Consider the following 21,535-nt stretch of genomic DNA (forward strand, 5'->3'; position numbering starts at 1 on the left):
GGGGCACTTTCTTGCTACCGAACTTGTTCAATGTTTCATGAGCGTGGACGCTTTAAAATGATGCTTTGACCGGGTCGACACTAAGTCCACTAGCCGAAAGCACCATTATCAGCTGCCTAGCAATTACTATCTTGAAGAGTATTGCGTTGAATGCACTAGATCAAAGAAAGCTTGTTTGGAGGTGTTCTAGTATTGTCTTTTGACTCAGAGGACGATCATCCACTTTCCTAAATGCGTTGGGCGCAGATTGCCCTTGTGCTTCAAACGGAGGACAGCGGCACAATAACTGATCAGTGTTCTACTCGCATCCGCAGACATCACATGCAAGATGGTCAGCCATTCCAATTAATGCAGACTATGGTGTTGGGCTGCTGAGCACGAGGTCGCGGGATCGAATCCCGGCCACGGCGGCCGCATTTCGATGGGGGCGAAATGCGAAAACACTTGTGTACTTAGATTTAGGTGCACGTTAAAGATCCCCAGGTGGTCGAAATTTCCGGAGTCCTCCACTACGGCGTGCCTCATAATCAGAAAGTGGTTTTGGCACGTTAAACCCCATAATTCTTCTTCTCTTCAATTAATGCAGAATAAGTTTTCGTGAAGGTAACTCCCAACCCCAACCGACACACAAGAAACGCTTCGCGTTGGTACAGCCCACTCGGAGGTCTGTGTTGCAGCGAAGAGTTTAGTCTGTGCAGACTGGTGCGCCTTGTATGTGCGCTATTCCACTCAGCTAACGAGAATGTGCGTGCTAGATCTTGAAACTGTTTCGCGGCATTGGTCCTTGTGAGAGGAAGAGGGACGCAGTGGTCTTTTTGGTTTGACGTCCGAGCTACCTTATCTGCGCTCTCATTTCTGATGATGCCGCAATGGCCTGGTATCCACTGAAAAGAGATATCATGGCTCTTTTCTCTCAAGTGCTGGATAATTTCCACGATTTCGCACGTCAACTGATCGTGAGTTCCACGTCGGAGAAACGACTGGGCACATTGTAATGCTTTATTTCAGCTTCTTGTGCAGGTCATGTATAACAGCTGGGATTGACGAGAAAAAAAAAAAAGTCCTTACGACCACTTGACTGGCCTCGCCAAGCTTGAAATTTGGCAGTGGTTACAATAATACAAGGCAATCAGTAACCAGAGGAAAAACAGAAGCAAGTAGCATATATAAATATTTCTGGCATAAAAGACATGATGCAATCTCAAAACAACATCGACAACAACACTAATAACAACAACAGACAAAAACAAAAACAAAAAGGTATATGGTAACACAATATATTCATTACTGCTTTGAATTAAAGATGCAGTAAGTAATATACTAGGTGGAGCCGTACGTGGCAAAAGGAGCTCGTGACTCCTGAATTATGTACGCATTTTTAGCTCGGAGAAAGGTGCTTAATATCCTGTGCGCTTAACTAAGGTGCCGTAAAAACGGAGAGACGATTTCCTTCGGGAGTGGCCGAAACATTGTGTTGTGAACGCAGAGGTTTAAGTAGCAGTCCGTGTATTACAGGAAAAAAAATTGAACTTGCGATCCATCCCACATACCTCTACTTTCCGCATTTCACAAATAAAGCGCAACTATTAATTCAAGTTCAGCGCGAAAATATCGCGATAAGACGAAGGAAAGAAAGGGAACACACACCAGCGCTGGTGCGTGTTCCCGTTCTTGTCCTTCGTCTTTTCCCGCTGTTCCCTCATAGCTAGTCGGTACATAGCGACTAGTTCAAGCAGGCACGGTTTTGTAATTGAAGATATTTTGTTCCAACAGTAATAGTTGAAAGGTGTTTCTTTCTATTATAGTATGAACGCTGCAATACACTTCATAATGCTGCAGGCATAGTCAACTAACAAGGAGACATACAAACAAAAAGTCCAGAAATGCCAGTTCATTATATTTTCTACCGTGGCAATGCTTGGAACATCTAACGGGTAACTATGTCGGCTATTTCCGTAGACAGTAGCATTAAGCCCAAATGTTAGAGATGACTCTGCCTTCCGCTCGGTTTTATCTACTTTTTCGTATAGCGCATTGTTTCTAAAGCATCGTGCTGGGAAGCGCAATCACGTTTCCTGACTACTCAGCAAGTGCTCCACTTCTACTCGGCCCACGAGAAAAAGGTGAACGAGATGCAACGAAAGCAACAGGAAGCGCCGGTCCCAGAAACACTTGAACGAATCTGAAGCGTCAGCACACGCTTTGTCTCATTTGAGCCTGCCCCACAGCCGCATCCCTGACGACGGGAACTGGAGATATCAAGCTAACAAAAATAGTTACACGGGAAGCTGCTTTCGCGCCACTACGACGTACTTAAGGCTTCTCGGAGGACTGCGCCGTAGAAAAAGTCGTAGTGCTTCCGGTTCGCAACCACAAGACTCTGTCTCTTCCTTCTCAATAAAAGTAAGGGTTCCCCGGAAGACCTACAGTCATAGATAAACATCACACCACTAACAAAAAAAGACATTTTGGTTTCTTCTGTTTTTGCCACACTTGCCGCCAAAGAAGGTTTTTACAAGGTTTCATGCAGACACTGAGATAAGCTCGATCGCCTTTCTGACGCAGAATGAGGTCTTAGAGCTGAAGAAAAAGTCAAGCTTCCCTTAAGCTAGCACAGTCTTAGGAGAGAAAGGTTACTCTCGTGTTGAAAGTGTACATCTCATGAATAAAACTACACTGGACTCTAATAGACAATACATAGAAAGAAGAGGCAATGCACGCATGTGTTTGTTGAGAAAAAGAAACACAATAAAATGCAAATCGCAATAGAAATTTTATGCATTAAAAGAAAATGAATGCGAGCCTGTCTATTTCCTTCTAATTACTAAGACCTGCTGTATTTTCATCAGTGTGCCGTTTCTTACTGCTTACAACACTATCGAAGTATTGTCTATATATTGTAGGCGTCTCGAGAAATAATGAAGGTTGTCGAAGCTTCAGCAAATAGGAATATTCTACAATATTTTAGTAGATATATGTTGACAATGTGTCAACAATTATTTCGACAAATAATGGAACTATTATCTCTTACAGAGTGACTTTCTCATGGAAGGGCTTGCCTAAGCGCTTGCCTGGCGCGCGAATGATGGCTCGGTCGTAGCAATTTCATGAGGAGGCATTCCTTTTTTGCAGCGTATACCACATAGGTAGGTAGATTGGTTCTTGTTTTGGGTGGTCACGAGTAAAGTAAAAAAAAAAAAAGCAGTACGAGTAAGTTGGTAGGCTTCCAACACGCGTCCCCCATCCTAAAGAATCCCGGTGTGGCCAGACAAGCACACATACACTTCTATCATGCAACCACCAACTAGCGCTTTGAGGCTATTGTCACCTGCGTCTCGTCTCAAGGCAACAGTTTGCTTTAAAAAGCGATAGCGTGCGCATGCGCCCCAACTCTCTATGACCCACAGCAGGCCCACAGAGGCAGGAATGGAACGCGTAAATAATTGCCAACCTTACCGTTGTCGAGTGGTAAGGTTAACTTCCTAACGTGAAGCAGCTCTTAAGATCAACTGGTAAGACCACTAGGTAAGTGGCTTCCGCATGTGTCTTTGAGAGGCGAAATGCCTCTCAAAATACCCGTCACAGCTCTCTAGCTCGACTTCGCCTACTTACCGCTGCAGTTTTCATGCGCGAAGCCGCGAAGCAGTAAGTGCCTAAAGACACAGAGCGCCACTGTCCCTCGTTTTTCTTCGCGCACAGCTTCTTGAGACGACATGTGACCACCGGCTTCAGGAGTGGCTAACTTTTCCCAGTCCGTGCGTTTTATCAGCTAGTGCTTGGATGCCTCATGTGTCATGGCGCCACCTTCGGGATCGGCCAAGGGCGGGACAAAATAGGTCGCGCAGTATCTTCAGCAGATTACCGTAAATCGGTAATCTGCGGTAGATTACAACATCGTCACCGTGATACTACCTTCACCGCCGCGTTCTTAGTTATGTCTTTACAGAAACAACTGCCCGTTTCATACAAACGTGTTAGTCCATCTGGTAACACAAAGCAGAACCAAAAATGATGGCGGCTAGTTAGCTACCTGGAAAATATCTTGCGCAACATAAATTCACACACTTCATAAAATTTGCATATATGTATTAAAATTTATCGTCATCATCATCATCATCATCATCATCATCGCTCAGCCGTTTTGATTTCGCATCTCTGCTCATTCCATATAAATATGTCTTACACATGTAAACATGAATATATAAAGAATGGTGGAGATGCGGGGTTAGAATACGTTGTACCCTTCTCATGCGTTGTGTGGTAAGTGCATATTTGTGTCAAATCCGCGAATGCAGGGCTCGTGGTGTTGTTGCAAGAAATAAAGTAGGGGGAGAGAGCGCGCATGTTTCAGGACGGGAAGCGTCATAGAACTCGACAGTAGATTATGACGGCATGAAGCTGGATTTACGACGAAGCAATCACAGCTGCCGCGGATAAACCCGTTAGCTGCCATGCGTTGCGAGTTGAGTCCTATGCCGTTTCTCCATGCTTAACGAAGAGCTCGCCGTCTTCTCCGCGTCTCGCTTAAGGCTTAGGGGTGAATGTGTGTTTCACGCGTGCTGAAGTTTTACCTCAACATTTGTCAGTCTCTTTTTTTCAGGCACAACAGCTCGCGATCCTGACGGAACTGCACCAGAGCCCTTATATAGACACGCTAGCATTGTAGAAGGGCTTAGTCCGGCATCTGTGTTTAGTGAGTGGGATGCACTCTCGACGAGCCTCGCCTGCAAAAACGCCATGCTCGTCTGAAACATTTCCGGTGAGGGCGGCACGTGGGCGACGTACCTTCTGTTTACGACAGAAGATTCTGTGGAAGGATGAAAGATGGCGCTGCGTTATTCGCATTACTGCAAGCTCAGTCAATGCAAACGGTCTTTGTATAGAATCTAAGGAAAGAATAAACTACAGCGAGGACTAACTTCCCTTGTAGCCACTGAAGGCTGTAGAATAAGATTATGCAAACTTCTTTCCTTTACTGTAACTTAAGCAATTAGGCGACTCGGAAAGGAGAGGACGACATGGACGTTGCGCTAGCTTTCAAACTAGAATAGCAAACTTTATTTCACAACTTCTTTTATTACACGAATTAGCACAAAAGTCTGCGTTCCTAACATCTCCCCATCTTAGAATGCAAATGCAAGAAGTCGGAACCGTGCGAGGAGAAGGGTTGCCGCTCTTCAGCTATGGAATTAAGAGCAGTATCTGTCAAACTTAGTCTAACTTGTCGCGTAGCTTTTTTTTCCTGTACCGGTGGTTTACAACTAAGGCTTAGCGAAGACTACACGCGAGCCGAAAAGGGAAGCGTAGCAGGGGGCGGCAGAAAGTTAGGTGGATGGATGAGATCAAGAAGTTTGCAGGGACAACATGACCACAATTAGCACACGACCGGGGTAGTTGGAGACGTATGGGAGAGGCATTTGCCCTGTAGTGGGTGTACGTAGCGAGGCTCATGATGATGATGATGATGATGATGTTGATGATGACGATACGTGAGCCTAGAGACAACACTAAGCAGCACTTGCGAATGAATAGCTTTGTGAATTCGGGCCATAGGGTTCAGAATTAATGCAACATCCACTCTTTTCACACCACCCCCCGCGTTCCCGAATCTGGCTTGCCTGGCCAAAAAGTCGCCATGGCTTAGTGTGGCGATCACGTTATGCTGCACAGCACAAAGTCGCCGGTTTGGCCTTTGACTGCAGTAGCGCGGTTGAAAACAGATTCAAAATAATACAGCTCTTCTTCGTTTACTTGGGTACTCGTTAAAGAACCTCAGTGGTAAAAATTCAGGGAAAACATGGGCAAAGTGGAAAATGGAAATTCAACACGATGAGCAAAACCAGAACAAGGTAAAAGCGGGAGCCAATACTTCGACAAGTGGACTTGTCTTTTTCAAGGCCTGCCCGCCTTGAAAAGTACAGCTTTTTGGTAGTTAGGCTTTTTTCAAGGTAGCCCTACCTTATAAAAGCAGTGCCCTACCTGCCCTACCTTATAAAAGACAAGTCCACTTGCCGGAACGTTGGCTCCCGCCTTTACCTTGTTCTCGTTTTGCTCTTCCTCAGTGGCCAAAAGTAATTCTGAGCACTCTGATGCGGCGTTCCACATAAGCCACTGTATCTGTTTCAGGCCGCTCAATCCCCAAATTAGATTTTATTTAATGTTAGGCGGCTCTGGCGGTATAAAAAAATGCTAGGCGGGATTGTGAAGCTCCGGCCTCCCGCATAAAATAAAGAACAAAACAAAACGCGGGAATGTGTTTGCTTAGCAGGACACGGGCACCACATTTCGGCAATCTGATTTGCTATCCTGCCTTGAAACTCTACCAACGTCAACTCGACAGCTCGCCTTTGTCGGAACAACTCGCTCATATATACAGTGATCACCAGTAAAATTGTACAGAAAGGCGGCTGCTAAGTAGGAGCACACCCCCGAAACGGGAGCGATGGCAACGCGCAAACAAAGACCTGGCGCCGCAAGGAGATGGCGCCGCAGGACAACCACTGCTACTCCCACGAAATGAAACAAAACAAGGCTGGACGCGGTGCGTGCGGTATCTGGCACCACCCGACAACGAGTGCCAGTATTCAAACTCCATAAGCCTCCCCAGTTAAACAACCTCACTACTTTATGTCCGTTGCTATGATGACAAGTGGCTATATACGAAGGTTATATGAACCCACAACACATCAAGTATGGAAAGGAAACGTCCGTCTTGTCTATACCTCATCTCGCTATACATGGTAATTTGCGCGCCTCTTCAAAAGACAAGGGGGAGTTCTCAGTCCAACTCTTTTCAATGTTGCATTGATTGGCCTTGCATCTCAACTTCCTAACACGGTGAATATTAGCACATATGCGGACGACATATGGATATGGGCATCTGGAGCCACCCATCCCCGAATGCGTGCTAGGCTTCAACGTGCAGTGACAATCACAGCTAAGTATCTGCGGCGTCAAGGCCTCCAGCTCTCAACAAAAAAATGTTCCGTGATTGCATTCACGCGAAAACGAACGACCAGGTGCGCGATAATCGTTAACGGAGTAGCGATACCTACGGTTACACACCAGATTCCTTGGCTTAGTCATAGACCGGGGATTACCTTGATCAAAACACGTCGCCGCATTGAAGTCAAAGCTGAAGAGTTTTGTTCACGTCCTTCGCGTTGTTGCAGGAACAAGATGGGGCCCCTCGGAGTCGTCATTACTCCAATTGTACCAAGCATTATTCGTATGGTATATACGGTACAGCATGCCGGTGCTCTCAAGCATGGCCCTTAGCTATGTGCGCGCGCTGGAGAGCATTCAAGCTCAAGCATTGTGCACAAGTTTGGACCTCCAACGATGCACGTCGACCAACGGAACAATAGCGGAAGCTCGTGCTTGTCCTATTGGGGTATACTTGCTCTGCGAGACTCTTCGAGTGTACCTTCGCGCGTTGACCCGATACAGGCACCATCCTCTGTAATCGCTCCCTGCCACCCACCCAGGTTCCAGCTTTTGAAGGACTATATCGCGCCATCAAAGCGTTTTGCCGTCGAAATTTTCTCCCGCCTGTATTCCAAGAATACCCCCGTGGGTTCTGCATAAACCTGTCTTTACATTGCAAATACCTGGAATTACTAAAAAGTCATCCGTCTCATCTATTGGCCTCAGGCAACTCACCCTGTGGCACATTTCGGCAAAGTACGGAGATACTGTACACGTGTATACCGATGGCTCTGTCACACCATATGCCTCCACTGCAGCCTTCGTCATTCCACATATGATCATCGCTCGGCGGTTTAAACTAGACCATAGCTCAATATCAACTGCCGCAGAACTTGTTGCTATCCGGGAGGCACTTCGATTTATCTCCGAGGAGCCTCCTCACGCATGGACGATATTCTGCGATTGCAAGCCAGCTCTTCAAACGATTGACTGTGTCCTCAGACGGGGCCCGTATTATTCCGTGGCTATATAAATTTGCGACCACGCAACAAGAAATGGCCACAATGTCACCTTTCAGTAGATACCTTCACACTGTGGCTTGATAGGGAACGAACAGGCAGACGCTGAAGCGAAAACTGCTTTAGGTAATGCTTCTGAAGTACGCATTCCGTTCTCACCAACAGACACAAACGCCCTACTTCGTCGCGTAATACGCAATCAGACGTTAGAACACTGGACCCAACCAGATCGACGACGCAAGCGAGTACACAAATGGGACCAAGAAATGAAATCTCGTATGCCTCGCAAGCTCAAAAGAAGCCAAATGAGCATGGTGCACCGGATTCGCCTTGGTGTCGCATTCACCAACCGCTATAGACATATGATTGGTGGCAGTGATACTAGCCCAAACTGTGACTACAGTGAGGTGACAGAAACAATTGGTCATATATGTTGCGTGTGCCCCGTGTACGCGCAAGAACGACAGCAACTGGTCTCTTCCATTGCAAAGATCCATAAGAGCCGCTATCAGGCGAGTTTCTTTTAGGTCCTTGGCCTAATGCAAACAGCGCAGTCCTGATAACAAGTGCCGCTATAGCTTTTCTTCAAGCCACTGGGCTGGACGCACGAATTTAGAGATGCCACAACTCTGTGAATTTGTATATACGCATCTCTTCCTTATACCATTACCATTCATCAGCCCTTTCCCTCCCCGTCCCTCTTCCCCAGAGTAGCAGGCCAGAGCAAGTTATAGCTCCAGCCGACCTCTCTGCCTTTCTGTAAATATATTTCTCTCTCTCTCTCTCTCTCTCTTCAAAACACTGTTTTACTAACAGGCCTAACAAGGAGTGTAAAAAAAGAGGGCTATATATGTACACTGGGAAGTAAAAGCAAGAACCATAGGCCTGCCGACAAAATTGCATTTGTAATTCGCTCACAACCTAAAATGAGCGAGGGCTCTCGGAAGTTCACAATAGCAACATATGTTCAAAGCTTCAAGTTTGTATTTATAGGCGGAGAAGAAATTTGGCTATATCGCCGAATTCTCTGTTCCTTTCGAACAACGAAACATACGTGGAAGATTCCGCGCTACTGTGGTATTTATGTTTTAAAGGTATTTTGTTCTTTCAGGCTGCGCAAATTCTAACCGCATGAAGTGCTTCAGAGTTAAATGGCCTTTTTATAAAGTGAAATAAATAAATAAGGCAAATCACTCCATATCCGACATAAAGTAGATTAAAGGTGTGCATATATACGCTATATTTATACTCTTTCTTTCCTTCTCGTTTCAGCAATTGTAACCCCTTTTCATTTAGCGCCATCCGGATTTATTTGCGCATCGAAAAATTTTGCCGCCCGAAGCCAATCTTTTGGGGTTCAAGGATCTGGCGGGGCTGGACAAGGGGATACTTAAAAGTTTAGAAGAGCTTCGGCGGGGAGAATTTAACAACTGCGCCAAATCATGGCTCCTGTTTTATAGGCCTGTACTCAGCAAACGTGACTCTATAGAGGGTCACTGTACTACTTATTTATACAAATGCAGAACGTACAACATCTAAGTAATTAGGCAATGTACGTCGTAAACGTGACCAGCTAGGAGGTGTAGTAATAAAATTAACAGTCGGACCATGAATCAATGAAAAGTTACAGATTCGAACCTACCGAAAGAGTTCCACCATTTTATATGTCGTTTAAGTGCCTTGATAGTAGAAACCTTGTACCTCGTTCTTTTTTTGCTCATCGTCTTGAATTTCCATCTCCCGCATTCCCCGTGTTTTCCTTTGATACTAGAAAGCCACTTAAGATACTATTAGTTGGACAGCCAAGCCTATGTATTTGTGGTAATAGATGCCGTGTTCTTGCTTATGCAGGTAGTTTAAAACTGGCATTCAAATAACCATACTAGAGTCTAATGAAAGCGTGCAACATCAGGAAGTAATGATTTTTCTAACATTCACAAGATGTACTATATGGAAGGCTTCTTTATGGATGTATTTCATAGGTTGCTGTCGATATTTGTTAAGCCAACGAAGCGAACTCGATCGATCGTAGAAAGCATTGCAAACGCTAACTTTTTTGAAGAAGCGAGCAGTACTTCAGGGCACATTTGCATTGACGGGTGTATGCACTTGGAGGTGGGCAGTATGGCAGTGAAGCCGATCAACCACACGGAAGTGAGGCTGATCAACACCATTTCGCATTCATCGGCTGCTTGGACTAATTGCTTGATATAGCTGGGCTCTCCTTTGGTTTAGTCCTTAGTACATTTTCTGTGCTTTTCGTCTAGTATTCTAAGGTACTTTTATTTTTATATAAATGAAATTCCCCGTCGCATGTAGCAGAATCCTGCTTCCTGGCGTGGATTACGCTGACGGGCCACATTATTTGACCGATAATTTCATGCATGACCAACTAATAACAAATACGTAGCAAAATAATTTATAAATAAAAGCTTTACTGCACAAATTGCAAATTACGTATTGCAGCCGGTGAGTTAGAATGGTGCATCCACTTGCGGCAAAGTCTGTGTATGTCACCAGTCTCGAGATATCCGTCCCAGAAGTGCGTCAAGAACTGCGTTGGTGTCCCGATTCTTGTTTAGTTTGATGCATAAACAGCCAGCTTAATAAAGTAAGTGAGACGACAGTGCCTTTCGCCTGAGAATTTTACGACGCTTATCGCAAACATACTGCTTGTTTTAAAATTTATTCCAAGTAAATATGGTTTAGAACCTGCTAGCTTCAATTCTTCAGTCGTCAATATCTTCAATTCTTGAAGGTATTCGTAAAGTAATAATAACTGTAATACCGTGTAATACTGCAATACTGTACTGTCAACTGTAATACCGTGTGTATGACCTTAATGTAAAGAAAGAAAGCTTTCGAAGAACAAAATTTCGTTCTATTTAATCGTATATATTTGATCCCACTGTAGCAGAATATTATCCGGTGGGGTTTCTTTGCTCGGAATGTGTATGGGGCGCAATTTTCACCGTGCTATCGATCCAAGCGTCAACGCTTCAATATTCTGTATCACTCGAGCCACATTTTTTTTTTTTTTTTTTGCGACGGCTCATGTCGGCGTGAGAACGATTGCACCGTGCTTTGTGCAAGCGAGGCTGTCTCGCACTTTGATAAGATATGACAGGAAGAATTTTCCACGTCGCAAACGGCCTCGATTCTTCCGCTTCTTGTCTTAGCTGTTTTCTTCGTTTTTAAAGCAAAATCTGTTGTTGTTCTTTCGTCCAGACTAACCAATCGCACTTTACCGACGTGAAGACAGACATCCGGTGATATTTACATCATACTCCCATATGAAAGCGGGCACAGCAGTGAAGTCAAAAGAGATTCGCGTTTTTTCCTTGCTGCCTTCTAAACCCTCCAGTTTCAATTTTTCTGTCCATGTAAATAAATATATATGACTGACAGGTAGTGGCCGGTCATGGATCGCAGAATGTGCCCAAGTGCCCGCGATAACAAGGAACAAGGAATAGTAAACACATATTTTTTTAGATATGTGTCGTTACGTCTGTGCGCATACATCGCCTCCGTCCTCGGGACGTTGCTGCGCCAAAGTCTCACCGTGTTTCCGAGCTGAAAAAGCGCGCATCTCAGGTGGGGAAAAAGAAGGTAGACACAATGCAAACGCTCACGCTTATACCTTGGGGCGACGAGGGCACTGTTGCAGTTTTTAAAGGCAACATAATTGTACAGGTGGCTGTAGCCTGAACAGATGTTTATAGTGCTGCAAGTGCTACGGTGCCATGCGGTGGCAGTATGCGGTGACAGTGACTGATTGTTATTGTATTTCTATGCTCCTTTCTTTATCTCTACTTTGTTATCACTTCACCTCCCCCTCACCTCTCTACCCAGCGTAGGGTAGCAAACCGGATCTTCCCCTCTGATTAACCTCCCTGCCTTTCCCCTTTCCTCTCTCTCTCTTACACCTTGTGCCTACCTTTTTCGCACCATCGAAATGGTGCGTTCTCATGATTCTCATACTAAGAAGAAGCAACCAAAGGGTTAGTAGGAGTTCTGTTGGAGCCTTTCTGTACATAAATTTTTGGCGGGATGCGGCGGCGAACCAAGCTTACTGGAGCACACGCGGTACTATTCTCACGACAACGCGTGCTGCACGCAGCAAGTCCCATTTTTCTGGGAAACATGCAGGCAGAGGAAAAAATTGTAGCCGCGTAGAATATAGCCGTGCTGAGATGAATCCTTCAGTATTTCCTTCACGTATATGGCTCGTTCCACAATAGCTGACTATTTTTTTGGCAACGCATTGCTTTACGATTTGAGAAAGAGAGATCGAAAGAGAGAAAAGAAAGCAGAAGGCGGAGACGTTACCAAGTAAAGCGTCTAGCTAGCTACCCTGTATACGCTGGCGAAGGGGACCAGCGGAATAGAAAAAAAAGAAAAAACAGAGCAGTAGTCGGCGCCTCAAAGACAGAGAGGAAGGTGCTGAATGTGTCGGCGCACGTAGACAGTACCAGACGCCCAAAGGCGCTCACAGGAGCTAGTCGTTTCTGGAAAGCCTAAGGGTACCTTAACTGCCTTCTGGAAGGTGATCAGACGGAAGGATGTTCCACTAACGTCTGTGTTCACTTAGGGATATAAACCACGGCAGCTCGCGCGCCTTCTATTCGCTCTGCGCCGTTAATTACCGGTCGCTTCTTTTGAACGTACGTGTTCCAATGGTCCTTCATTGCCGCATCGGCACTCTGACTATGGAAATGAGATAGACGTATAGGAAGAAAACTCTCTCGCTAAAGGTCACTAACGACAGGCGCCGTCATTATTACGCCTTTTTATTGAGCTGAGCTTCCGGTTCCTTAATATCCGTTCATCTTAATTTCTATGAGGGCCACTAACACTCACAGAAACCTTATCTCATTGCATATAGGTGATATGATAATGGACGATACTATTACTTTTCCTTCTTTCGCAAGAGTTCACGTGTTCTTCATTCGCATAAATGGGATGGTCTCGTTTAGATAACGTTCCAATCAATATACCTCCCCGAGAAAACGAAGGTTCATACCAGGGATAGGAAAACGAAAAGTAAAATTTGTTTGGAAGACAATGGAAAAATTGTATTGAATAGCGCCCAATGAGCAATAGTCATTACGGTCACTAGTCAGTACGCATGCAACAAAAGAATTTCATTAAGCGAGTATTCTGAGGGCGAGGCAGTCATGAATCCTGTGAATAACAGGGCAGGTGCTGAAGGTCGTAGAATTCGTGTGCTGGGAACAGCAGTGCAGAAAGCGTCCGCTGTACGCCATTAGGTGCACCGAAGATGTGAGTTCCTGAATGAATTAATGAGGCTCATCGGCTTACATTATCTGCAAAGGCTAACTGGCCTGTTATATTGCTACGGAACAGTATTTGCGATGACAAAGAGGCGAGCAGGGTGAAGACGACGACGATTATACGCTAGCGCGGGCTGTTGCCTCTTGGCCAAGTGTGGCGTATTGCCTTGTAAATATACTTGTATATAGATTCTCGTCGGCATCTTCCTACGTAACAATATTTTGCCTTACTCCAATTTCGACTTCTCCGTGCGGATTGCAATATGAGAGTGTTCTGGCGTCGTGCCCTTCCATCTGTTAATGCATCCAAAGAGCATGCGTCACAGTGAGGTGCTGTGGGAGTCTACTTCCAGAGTGTCTCCAGAGAATAAAGCGGTCATTAAGGCGAGCGAGGCGAAAGCATCTTTCTTAGACTGACGGGAAAACAACTGAAACAAGAATCAGTACAGCGGATAGGGACAATCCACGATGAAGACGAGTTCATTACCAGCAGCCGCTGACCTGTCGTCAGAAGTGCGTGAGTTTAGACTGACGCATGTTTGTTATCACCGAACGTATAAGTGCTTTCATACCTGCAAATAAAATGACACCAATGTTTCCTTCTTTTTTTTTGCTACGTTTCTTTGTGAACACCACATACCGAACAACGGGAGCCTGGTTTTGAAAAGTTAGGCGAACACTTGGAGCAACCACCAGCGCGAGAATTAGGAAGACGCTCTAAATTACACGCTCGTTAATAATTGGAATGTTAGCACACATTCCTTAAATGTGGAGTAGAATGATTGCACATCGGTAATTGCATTTCGCGCGTAAGGTGGTCGTACACGACGACTGCCCAAGAATGGTTGTTGTTCACCACCTACAACACGCACCGGCTGGAATCTACAGACACTACGCATTTAATATCTTGAGCGTACCCAAGTTCAGAACTTCGCAGAATAAGAAAAACCACATATTACTACATGAACAACCATTTTCGATAACTTTCACTCAAAAGTGCGGTACGCATACTTGTCCAGTTTTTCCCATTGTAACTGCGGCTAACGCTGAACTTTGACGCCTAAATGTCATTTATCTTTTTCTTAAACAGCTATGACTCTTAACGAATGACCTAATAATCTGTCGAAAGAAACTTTATATTCATGGCCAGAACGTTACCAAGCAACATAATGGGTAAATTGCTTCCCACGGCATTTTGTGCGCGCTAGCTTCACGGGTCACGCCCACCCGTCGTAGTTTCCAATCAGTTTGTCCTAATCTTATCTCTCTAGCTGCGTGCACAAACATCCAAATTTCCTTTTGCATCAGAGTTCTGTTAACAATTACTTTCGTGCAAGGAGGGTCTTGTCCTTTTTCACACATGCTGTGGTCGTGTGCTTTGGAGTTGCTGTATGCGCGTTCTGTTATGATCAGTCTCCTTGCTTATACGTTCTCTTTAGAACACTAAAGCGTTAACGGCTGTGGCAAGCTGTCCGTGAGACTGGTAATATTAGAAATCCCGTCCCTGTTCCCTTGATAAGCTAGAATGGAACGTACATTTATAAATTATACATATAAACAAGGAGGAAGAAAATTGAGGCACCCGAACTGGTGCCGCCGTAGCTCAATTGCCAACAGCATCGCACGCGTAATGCCAGGACATGGGTTCTTATTCCGCTCGACACCAATTAATTTTTCTTAGTTTTATTTACATTTATTTAATATTTTATTATTTCAGTAAGGAGTAGCAAATAATTTCCCTGCTGTCCCTCATGTCATTGTTTGGTGGCTTAGTCTAATTTGGCTGCGTCATATAAATATATATATATATATATATATATATAATCACCAAAAGTAGCTGTGTAGGAAGGTTATCATGTATTTTTGCATGGAAGAAACATGCACAGTATACAACGCACTGCTTAATTCCGATGAATGCACATTGATCATGCACTGATCTACCACCGATCTCTCAGAACCAATCCCCCGCTTTTCTCCCTTGCTTTTTGCTTCCTAATTAAAAACATTTATTACGTTTTGTGCTTGTATTTTCTTGTTCAGCGTCCATTTTTAAATTGAGTCGATGTGCACACACGCGAGGAGCTTCTCGTGGCCGATACACAAAAGCCTAGCTTTTCTCACTTTTACTTTATCCTAAGTTATCCAATTTTCGCTTCGATTACAGGAGAAGTTTCCCATTCTCCACCCTTTTTCATATATATGCATTGGTATCTACCTTCCGCCTGCCAGTGAAGTTACCTAAAAGCTTCTTTGGCAACTTCTGATTAAATTTCATTTTAATTACGCCCGAGTGAAAATTGATTCTCCGAGTGTAAAGATATCGCAACATTTTTTATTGGTGATACTGATGTATGGTATTTCATATTGCTTTCATTTACTTTTATTTTTGGTGTTGTGTCGGGGTTCAATAGATTTTACTTTCTCTGTAGCTCTCTAGTATTTTTCTGCTTTCATCTTAACATGATAATAAGTGCAGAAAAGGAGCAATGACTCATTGAAGAGAACCACTGCGAAGCGTCATACTTGGCGAAGCTAACAACGCAAACTGCACAAGAAATTCGTACTTAAGAGCATTTCGTAAAGTTCGAAGTTTTATGCGAAGTATACGACAATAAAAAATAAAGCTTAAATGGAGCCATATTGATAAGGCACTCGCTATGTCAACGTGGAGCACTTTATGTACACTATACAACAGGGAGGTTACAAGTAATGGTAAAAATAGCGCCTATAGCCTTATAAATAGCGCCTATAAATAGCCTGACTATAATACTAATTTTAATTATTATATTGATAATAATTAGCTAGCTCTTGATTGAAGTCAGCGCCAATGTGCCAATGCTAGTTTTCTAGAATACATGTCAAAACACGAGTTTTATTACTTTGCAGTGCAATGCGTTTTCTGCAGCTACATTTCCCGCAGTTTAAAGATAGCCCGCGAAATTTGACGAAGATTACCCGTGCTAAACTTAACACAGTAGAGTCTCATGTATGCTACAGCACATTTAAATTGCAATAATTGTGACGTCTCGAGAGCTGCGTGACCGTGCGTCGCGGGCTGCCTTGGACACTCCCAATTATCGTAGTGACGTTTGTATATCTCATATCTTATACGAACTCATAGTTTCTTGCACACTGTGACGCGTTATCACATACACTAGGCACACCTTAAATGTTTTGTTAGATAACGCCAAAAAGCGTGAAGCCTTCAATATTTCTGTAAATGAGTGCATGACCGAATCTCTCGAACCTCTGGGTTCGGCTCTTGGTCTTGCACCACAGCAGCCCGAACCGCTAACCCTGGCCACAATCGCAGGTACGCTTCTCTCGTGCTGAAGTCCCTGACTGAAACGTCTGGCGCATTGGTGACGTGCCAGGTCCTCGAATTCTTCCCTCTTGACAGATGGTGCATCGAGGCGCTGTGATACACGGCACCGCCTTCGGCATTCGCCCATATTTTTTCGCCACAGTAAAGTGATACCCTCAAAGTATTTCTTGTTCACCTATATTGCTATCAAATTAAAATAAGCCTGACGAGAACGTCTCGCTAGCATGACGCAGCTGTCGTCAGCTCAAATAATCTGAGTAATTATTGCTTCTCTTTTCGTACAACACGTGTGTCTTATACTAAGCCACGTAACTGATCACACACACACCGAGGAAAACCACTGAATCTCGATAATAGCAGTGGGTTTGCAAGCGTAAAACATGTGGTCACGGTGGACATTACTCATAGTCACACTTCACAATAAATATATGGTACGCCTAGAGGCTGTGAGCTATTCGTTTACACGCTCGCGAAATAAACAACGTGGAGGCCTGAAATAAATACTAGGAGAAGAAGCCGCTATACTTCAAAAACACATGTGTAATTTCCAAACGCAAGCTATTGCTGTCACTGCGATCTTTCTATTGTGAAATATTAGTAGTTCCCTGTTACATAAAGGAAACCCTGCGGGAATAAACACGTACTAACATTCCTAGGAATAAGCATTTTCTTCCTCAATTCCCTCTTCTGCCTGAACAGAATATGTGACCTGAGTGCGTGCAAAGTGGTCATACAACTACGGAAAGTATTCAATAGCGTTAGGACACCATGATCAAGTGATTAGATGCCAAGTTGTAATATTATCTACATTTAATAACACGCACCACATGTCCCGTCACGCAAAATCATGTACTATGCATGATAAAACATCTTTTATAAAGACCTTTTGTTTATTAAGTTGTCAGTGAAAGGGTTGTACATGCTACGATATCAAGGGCAAGTCAGGCACCTTGTAGGTTGGTACATGGCACAGACAACGCCCAAAAACGTGCCAAGGAAAGAGATTTATTGGTCTGGCAGGCTCCTACACAATGGCCTATAGCTTTCACCAATAAGTAAGCCTTCATTACTAAATTTATTAGTGCATAAATCGGTAAGCTTTAACCTAGTATTTGCAAGCAACTGGAGACGGCAAGAAATAAGGAGCGTCGTAGCATCTCTTGGTAAACCCCGAAGATAAAATTGTAAGAATTATATTAAGTCTGCACTCCATGAACAAACACATAACATTTAACAGCTGTAAAAGCTGTCGCAGTGGTTATGCCCCCAAAATCAATATAACGCACTTCTTTCTTGTCCGTATCAATGACAAGTGGCCGTAGCAATCACATACATCCAGCTACTGTACGGCACCACAGAAAAATGTAAACAAGGGTGTAGGTTGGAAGGGGGGAGTGCATAGCGGTTTTTCTGACGGGTATGGTGCATATCGCACGCAATGAACACTGCATTTCCTATAAACTCATCCATGTATGAATCACGTCGGGTTAAAATCTCACATAGAGAGTAAATCACCTACATATAAGAAACGGCAAATGAAATGGAAAGACCCTCCGTGGTTGCTTAGAGACTACGGTGTTGGGCTGCTAAGCAAGAGGTTGCGGGATCAAATACCAGGCATGGCGGCTGCATTCAGATGGAGGCGAAGTGCAAAAACATCCGTGTGCTTAAATTTAGGTGCATGTTAAAGAACCGCAGGTGGTGCAAATTTCCAGAGTCCCCCACTAAGGCGTGCCTCATAATGAGATCCTGGCTTTGGCGCGTAAAACCCCATCATTAAATTTTTTTAGGAAGACTCTAGAACAGAGCAGCTTTTATTCATCAAACACCCAAGAAATGCGCATTTCATGAGTAACACGGCGGTGTTCATTCGCGTCTACGAACATGCGCTAAAGCAGCTTCGCCACTAATGAAATTTGCCTGCCAACTGACGTCAAAATAAGGCGCAAATCTATACACCGAGTAGGCCTGCAGTAAGCTTCACTATGCGAAACCTCCTGAAATACTTTTCCGAGATCAACGTGACTTATCATATATTGAGGATAGCGTATTTCGGAGCACCCTACCTTACCGAGCCACCAACAGCCGCCATGCGAAGCGGCATGGGACATATTTATATCACCGTAGAAGCGCAGGAATAGATGCATCCAAGTCGTAAGAATTCATCGAGCACGTGCGACCGGAGCTGTTTCCTCTATGGCTTCAGTCAATTTCACATGCAACGACAAAGCGTTTCTATTTAAAGAAATTCCACCAATAGCACATTGGATAAACGTTCCTGCATCTACAATTCTCCAAATATATACCGAGCAGCCTTTGGTGTTAATGCTGAATGAAACCTGCCGTGCTAAGATCATTTGATACTGCGCCTAAACTGAAGTGTACTGAATCACGATCAGAATCAGAATATTTTATTCAGTTACAAAATGTGATACATAACTGATGACACGGAATATTTTAGGAGGTTTCAAGCAGATCTGATAACATAGCCGCGAACCTGCAATTTAAGCGCATTGTCGCGAATATTTCTTAAATGTTATTATATAAAACCATTCATTTTTTTTTTCGTTGCCTTGGTGACATGGAAGGAACTCATTAGAAATACCGCATTCAGAGTCGCTGAAGAGAAAGCAGATGAACAATGAATGCTCGCTGAGAGTGTCTGCTTTCCTAATTGTGGCTCGCAAACTGACCTTAATGAAGAGTGCGAAAACAAGTGGCGTAATACAAAGCCCGTGCACACTGTGTGTATGTCGAAGTTCTTCTGGTTACTAGCTACAGCATTTCGAGGAAGTCACGGGTTGTCTGCCGCTAGAACATTGGAGATCAGAGCTCCATCTGCTTACGCAAGCGAAACCAAATCGTTTCGCTTGCGCTAACTTGATCCGCAGACAAAGAATACATTCGCAGAAATACGTCAGTGCCCAAATGGTGGAAACCTTCCCGTATACCTAAACCCCTGTTGTCAGGGTCCCCTTTAGGATGCGAAAAAAAAAATGAACTCCCCTATACTTTCCATTTAATCACTCCTCTGCGCCGTACTTCTTTTGCTTGCCCAATAGTTGCAATATCCACAGGCTGGCTGGCTCTTGCAAGTGTTTTCTTTTTCTACAGTGGACACGTGCATCATATTGACGTACGAAGCATCGCACGGAAACGCTACACACAGCCGAAGAAATGGCACTGCTTCAGACGCTAGGAATATTGGTCACCAACTCGCCCAACAGTAGACATTGCTATGCATGCATGTGTCATTCAGCAGCTCTGAGATACAAGGAGTAACGAGAAAAACTATTGCGCACAATGAAATTAAGGACAAGGAAACCATGCAGCAGACAGGCGATGTCTTTTACATTGGGACTTCCCCTGGTATTTTTTGTAGTATATTGATTTCCTTTCGCCTTTCGTCATGAACCGCCCAGTCAAAGAGAACGGCTAGCTGTATTTATGAGCCTCGGTTTCATCGTAAATGTTCAGCACCTGCTGAGTTATTTATTCTTCGGGGCCTGCATTCGGTACCACAAATTCTTCAAACGTAAACACTATACTATTGTCATGAAAAAAGCTGTAGAATTTTCAACATCTATTCACCAAAGAGTCTCCAAGGTTTGCAGCGGTAGTAAGACTGACTCGGCATCATCGCCATACGCCAGGCGTCAATTATTTGGAGTGCTTTTAGTGCCTCTTGCTCTTTTTATTGCGAAAATTTCTCGGAGGAACAGTGGCCGTGGAGGACTTCAACCATGAATTGCAAATAAATAATGCAAAGAATGAACATATTTCATGGCTAGTTGAGCTATTTTATTTCGCTTAAATGGACTCTTAAACAATTTTGACGATCTTGTGCGAACGTGCTGAGTCTTTAGGGCTGATCCTTCTGATCATTAAGGGACGCATTTAAGAGCTCCGCCTATTGCGTGTAATTTCTTAACAGGTTTTAAAAATGTGCATCGCTATACCGATCGCAGCGGCGCCGCTTCAGTGAGTTTTTAGCCTAAGTGGCGTGGTTAAACCAACTATCTGGGTAAGCTTTCCGATAATTTTTGCAACTTTACGGTTAATAAGTCTCATTCTTAATCGTTGAAATGGTTCTGAATTTGTTTCTATAACGAAAGTAACAGAAAGAGAATACACGACAATTTATCACCACAGTCAAAAATTTATCCTTACACTCAAGCACTCACGGCAGCCAGCAAGTGTGGTCTGCTTGTGTTCTCCGTGCTCCGTGTTAACGCGAGCAGCGCAGTCAGTGTTTTGTCTCGAGCTTTCATTTCGCGAGCACCATGGTTCGCCCTTGTTACGATGTGGGCTGCAAATTTAGCGATCGGCGACGTGTCAAGCGGCGACGTCGTGTCCCTCTGCGAGGAAACACGTGAGCGGAGTGGCAGCAGCGCATCGGGCTGTCGGCATCCACTCGGCGTCAGCATCTCTGCGTTTGCGGCCCTCACTTCACGCCGAAGGATTACGAAAACAGTGAAGCATTTTAGCGTGTCCGCTGTTCGTGTAAACGCAAGCGCCAGCGGACTTGTCGTTTCACCGGACAAGTGCAGGCGCAAACATGAACGACCTGCACGGTTAAGCCACGTGCTGGCGCAGAGCTCAACCAGACGAACCCAGAGTACTAACCAAGTACCACACTTGGTTAGTAAACACAGTACTACCCATGTGTACTCTACGTTGCTGCTGATGTATATTTCCGGCAGGAGCGTAATCGTGAACACGTTGTCTTTTTAAATGTTTAAGATGTTTTGCACTTGGTTACAGCAACACTAGCTGTTTCCGGTTGGTTTAAGCTGTGCGCAACCTGCTGCACCGTGCAGACCGCTCAGGCCACTCAGGTTTACGTTAAAGACACTTGGTCACTAGGTTAGTAGTGTGGGGGGACTTAAGTTTAGGCTTCCGCCCATCCGTCAGAAGGCCCAGCTGGCTTGCGGTTAACGGAAAACCGGGTACACTCGGCGCTGCTCGGA

General features: G+C 44.5%; 1 protein-coding gene across 1 annotated transcript in view; it reads left to right on the forward strand.

The window, feature by feature from the left end:
* The window catches only part of LOC140214062 (uncharacterized), a 160,556-nt gene extending 143,863 nt beyond the window's left edge, over positions 1-16,693 (forward strand). The window contains exon 3 of the mRNA XM_072285328.1: positions 16,554-16,693. Coding sequence (XP_072141429.1) covers positions 16,554-16,662 — 109 coding nt within the window. The 3' untranslated portion in view covers positions 16,663-16,693. The remainder of the gene's footprint in view (positions 1-16,553) is intronic.
* The last annotated feature ends 4,842 nt before the right edge of the window (positions 16,694-21,535 follow it).

The sequence above is a fragment of the Dermacentor andersoni genome, chromosome 11 (genome assembly GCF_023375885.2).
Source record: "Dermacentor andersoni chromosome 11, qqDerAnde1_hic_scaffold, whole genome shotgun sequence".
Lineage (NCBI taxonomy): Eukaryota > Metazoa > Arthropoda > Arachnida > Ixodida > Ixodidae > Dermacentor > Dermacentor andersoni.